Source organism: Chenopodium album, chromosome 12 (assembly GCF_948465745.1).
Source record: "Chenopodium album chromosome 12, dcCheAlbu1.1, whole genome shotgun sequence".
Classification (NCBI taxonomy): Eukaryota; Viridiplantae; Streptophyta; class Magnoliopsida; order Caryophyllales; family Amaranthaceae; genus Chenopodium; species Chenopodium album.
The window spans coordinates 13,229,870-13,235,131 of NC_137845.1; the positions used below are offsets into that span (position 1 = coordinate 13,229,870).

At 35.7% G+C, this 5,262-nt stretch overlaps 1 protein-coding gene across 1 annotated transcript; it reads left to right on the forward strand.

The window, feature by feature from the left end:
- Positions 1-435: 435 nt before the first annotated feature.
- Positions 436-3,158, forward strand: LOC145570366 (xyloglucan galactosyltransferase MUR3-like). The gene has a single exon (XM_081629419.1). It carries the CDS (start codon positions 910-912, stop codon positions 2,866-2,868), a length of 1,959 nt encoding a protein of 652 aa, XP_081485545.1. The 5' UTR covers positions 436-909; the 3' UTR covers positions 2,869-3,158.
- The last annotated feature ends 2,104 nt before the right edge of the window (positions 3,159-5,262 follow it).

Sequence of the window (5,262 nt, forward strand, 5' to 3'; positions counted from 1 at the left end):
CTTCTTTTTTTTTAGCATTGATTAACCTTTTTTTTCTTTTTCTCTCACATGTTATTTAATGCACTTAATGTAATGTAATACTTCCAATCACATGATTTTAGGAATATAAAAAACCTTAATTCCCATGAAAAATGTGAAATGAGACTCTAATAAAAGTACGGAGGGAGTAGTAATAAGAATAAGTCAATTAGGTAAAGCAAAATTAAATTGCATGCTCCCACTAATTCATCTCCCACAATTCCTCACACTTCCATTTCCGAAAAAAAATAAATAAAAATAAAAACTTAATTAGCAACGGAGCTGACGTCATCTGCCACGTGTCCACGAATCAACCGGCTACCGACAAATTCCCATCTCATACGGCGCACAAATCTAACGTGAGCCGCCCTTCCGCCATATTTATACTCTCTTCTCCACTTCCTCTTCTCCCATTTTCTTCCCTCTTTCTCTTTGTCTCTCTCTCTCCTCCGCCATTTCTGGAATTTTCTTCCTCATTTACTTTTCTACTACTTTATATCTTCTTCATTTACTTCATTGCATGAACATTGTAAGTTATTCTATCTCTTCTCTTATCTTCAATCTGCTTACTCCATATCACCTTGATTGCTTGAATTTGATCAAGTTCTTGCACTGATTGTGTAAATATTTCAAATTTTCAAGGTACCCTTTGAAAAACTGTGATTAACTTGTATAATTTCTGCTTGATTTGCTCAAATTTGTACTTTATTTGAGTTTGTAAATCAATTTTATACTGATTGTGAAGAAATCCCATCTGGGTTTTGATGATTGGGCAGTGAATTTTAGTGGGTTTTATTGTTTTTTTATGGATTGTGTTAGTAAATTGATTAAAGGGGAAGTTAGGGTTTTGGGATTGGGATCTGGTGGTGAAAGGTGGTGTTGGGGTGTGTAATGAGACGGCGTTGGACGGTTGGATCATTTCCGTATCAAATGGAGAAAGGGAATGTAAAGAATCATAGTAAAAGGCTTTGTGTATTGAGTTCATTGTGTGTGTTGTTTTGGAGTTTGTTGTTGTATTTTCATTTTGTTGTTTTAGGAGGTAGTACTGTGAATGAGTCAAATTCGTTGCAATCGAATCCGATTAGAATCGAATCGTTTCATCCTGTACCTATTGAACCTACCCATGTTCCGGTTTCGAGTAATGTTGTAAAGTCAACTAGTGATGGTAATGAGAATGAGGTGATTGATGATCCCTCCAAGGTGTCATTACCGGATGAGTCTGAGCCGTCTGAGGGGAGTGGCAATGGTGGTGCAAATGAGGGGGGTAATGATGAGGTTGAGGTTGAGCATGAGGATGTTTCATCTGTGAGTAATCGTAAAATAGATGTTGGATCGAGGACTAGTGATCCTACTCCCAAGGATGAGGTAGTCCCTAAGGTTGAATCTCCTCCAGAGTTTCCGTTTATGAGTGCATTGAGGACGGCTGAGAATACGAGTGATCCTTGTGGTGGGAGGTACATTTATGTTCATGATCTTCCCCCGAAGTTCAATGATGATATGCTTAAGGAGTGTAGGAGCTTGAGTCTTTGGACTAATATGTGCAAGTATACCACCAATGCTGGTCTTGGTCCTCCACTTGAGAATATAGAGGGGGTGTTCTCGGAAACTGGGTGGTATGCAACGAATCAGTTTGCGGTGGATGTGATCTTCAATAATCGGATGAAGCAGTATGAGTGCATTACGAAGGATTCTTCAATTGCTGCAGCAATATTTGTACCCTTCTATGCTGGGTTTGATATTGCCAGGTATCTTTGGGGCTACAATATATCGAGAAGGGATGCTGCTTCATTGGAATTGGTTGATTGGCTGATGAAAAGGCCAGAGTGGAAAATAATGGATGGAAGGGATCATTTTCTAGTTGCAGGAAGAATCACTTGGGACTTCAGACGATTATCGGAAGATGAAAATGATTGGGGTAGCAAGCTTCTATTTTTGCCTGCAGCTAAGAACATGTCTATGTTGGTGGTAGAATCTAGCCCCTGGAATGCAAATGATTTTGCTATACCGTATCCTACCTACTTCCATCCTGCAAAGGATGCTGATGTGTTTGATTGGCAAGATCGGATGAGGAAGCTAGATAGAAAATATCTTTTCTCTTTTGCTGGGGCGCCTAGACCTGGGAATCCGAAATCAATTAGAGGTCAATTAATTGATCAATGCAGGAGCACAAAGGCGTGCAAGCTTTTGGAATGTGATTTTGGAGAGAGTAAGTGTCATTCTCCAAGTAGCATTATGAAGATGTTTCAGAGTTCCCTATTCTGCTTACAGCCTCAAGGGGATTCATATACTCGGAGATCAGCTTTTGACTCAATGTTGGCAGGTTGTATACCTGTGTTTTTCCATCCTGGTTCAGCATACACCCAATATACATGGCATCTCCCCAAGAATTTCTCGAGTTATTCTGTGTTCATTTCCGAGAATGATGTTCGTAAGAATAATCTCAGCATTGAGGAAACACTACGGCAAATACCTCCTCAACAGGTGGAGATAATGAGAGAGGCAGTCATCAAGCTCATACCCAGTTTGATATATGCTGATCCTCGCTCTAAGTTAGAGACCCTTTCAGATGCCTTCGATGTATCTGTGCAGGCAGTTATAAACAAGGTTACAAGGTTGAGAAAGAACATCATTCAAGGGAGGACAGAGTATGATTACTTTATCGAGGAAAATAGTTGGAAATATGCCCTTCTAGACGAAGGCCAAAGAGAAGTTGGATATCACGAGTGGGATCCTTTCTTCTCGAAGCCTAAAGAAGGTGAAGGGGACTCAAATGGTGCTTCTGCGGAAGCTGCTAAGAGTTCGTGGAAGAACGAGCAAAGAAGTCAATCGAGAAAGAGAAGTGCCTTATAGTTCTTTCTAATTAATGGCTAGATATATACAACTGACACTGTGGAGCCCTGAAGAAATGAACAAGCTTCAATTAGCGAGGTAAAAGTGGCTTCACATCAGAACTTTTCGCTTAGGATTATCAGGCATATCATCTTGTTCAAATTGTTCAAACATCATATTTTGTTGTTCGATAGGATACTTACATTCTACTGCACGATTTTGCGTAGTGATACATAAAATGTAGTATGATACATACATTCCTATGTAATGCATTTTACTTAGCCAGAACTATATTTTCATTTAATGGTTCAGAGCATTGGTACTTATATGACACTTTCTTCAATAATTTTGTCGTTGTTGATTATGAAATACTCCTGTATAGATTTATAAGCCTCTAATCATTACAGTGCAACATTATTGTCATATTGGTATAAAAAAATACGGAGTATTTTCTTGGTTGGTTTACTTGGTTGTGAATGGATACGTACATGTTGCCTTCTTTCGTACCATTGATCATGTACTAACATTTTGATTGGCTATGTGATGTAAAAATATTAGTACAAAGAAAGTAGTGCATTTTAGTGCATGAAGATTTGGACATGTGAAAAATTGTTGCAATTTTTAGCAAATAAGGAATCTTGTATGAAAGTGAGTTACGTGGGACTTGTCAGCTTTTACAGTGAAACTTAAGGCTTTTCAATCATCAACATAACTATGCTTTCTGCCTTTTTCTTCCCTAAAATCTGGTCAATGATTGGACCATCTTTATACAATTATGGAGTACATACACAATTAAACATAATATTCAAACTTAATTCTTTAGGTGTTATAATTGACCCATAATTTTGGTGTTAATTTGATAGTTGTATATTGAGTTTCACAGCTGGGTTGCCAAAAGTATTAGGATTACAGCTTACTACATTTTAGTTCTTACTTACCAACATTTTGTCTTCGTCTTTAGTTATTTCTTACAAACTTACATAACCATTACAAGTGGCAAATTAATTTCGTATTTTCAATCGTCCTTCAATATAATACTCCTTGTGTTTTTAAAAAAGTTATACTGTTACACACTTACATTACTTTATAGTATTACGTAGGTTATAATTTGACCAACTTGGTCATGTATGTGCGGTGGAGAATCTTATATATACGAGTATGGACTGAGAAATTTGACATGCATATAATATTAGTTTACTACATTATAGCACGATGAATGTGTATTGTGCATTTGTGCACGACCATGAAAAGAAGTGGAAGGTCATATAGTTTGATTAAGTTATAGAAAGACTACCCAATAATGTTTAATTTAAACTTAAGAATAATGTTTGTAACGATGGATGCATGAATTTAATAGAGCAGATGTAACAAACTAACTGCTCACAAAACCGCGTAGACCAGCCCTTGTAGTGGACTTAGCAATGGGAGTGCCATTACATACCATTTATGTTTCTTTGTGTTGCATTTACATGGACACTAGCATTTTTATATTTCTAATTAGGATCTCTCTTTTTCTATCTGTATTTATCGACCGATACATTCGGTTGAGGTAACAAATATGAATTGGGAGTATCAAGTATTTAAAAATGGTATCCCCTCTGTTTCATAATGTTAGTTTCCTTTATGTATATCGATGTAATTTTTAATTGCTATATCTTTATTCTTCCACTAACAAAAATTATAAAAATTAGATATTTATAATGTCTCACCAAGACAAATTAAACAAGCTAAGTGTTTTCCTCTTTTTTCTTTTTTTTTCGATGTTTAGAGAGCCATGAGGGTGGGTGATGAGAATCGATCCCAAGATCAAGCTATCCTCCCATTTTTAATAGTAATTTTTTTAAAAATGGGATAACATTATAAAATGAAAAAATATGTATTATTGCATATAAAGGTGTATTAATGTATACTGATTATGATTGTGAAAGATAATGAAAATGCTTTTAATAGTATATCTAATAAAAATAATAATAATAATAATTGAAATTGTATCAATTAAATTAGATTACTCCTTATAAGCGATTAATATTCAAACATCAACCTAAAGTCCTAAATAAAGATGGATTACATGAGCTAGGCTAGTCTAGAGGCTCAAGCACAAAATTATTTGGTCAGATTATTCAAGAAACAAGAAGAGTTTCAGCCCTTTACCCTTTCATCTTGCCTCTTTAAAAAAAATACTCCCTCCATCCCCTTTTGATAGTCCCTTATGGACAAATTTTAGTCCCAAAATGTTTCCCCCATTTGTTTTTTCCAACAACCATTAATATTGATTTTTTACCAAAATTCTCTCTAATTTGCAACAATATTTGTGCAAATTTAACTTTCCCATATAAATTTTGTTTTCCCATGTACTTTTATTACTTTCCCTCTCTACTTTTTTTTGCATACCCAATGTAAATTTCCTTTTTCAAT

Bases quoted from the DNA above. Each gene is read 5' to 3' on its own strand.
- LOC145570366 (XM_081629419.1), top strand. From the start codon at position 910: ATGAGACGGCGTTGGACGGTTGGATCATTTCCGTATCAAATGGAGAAA.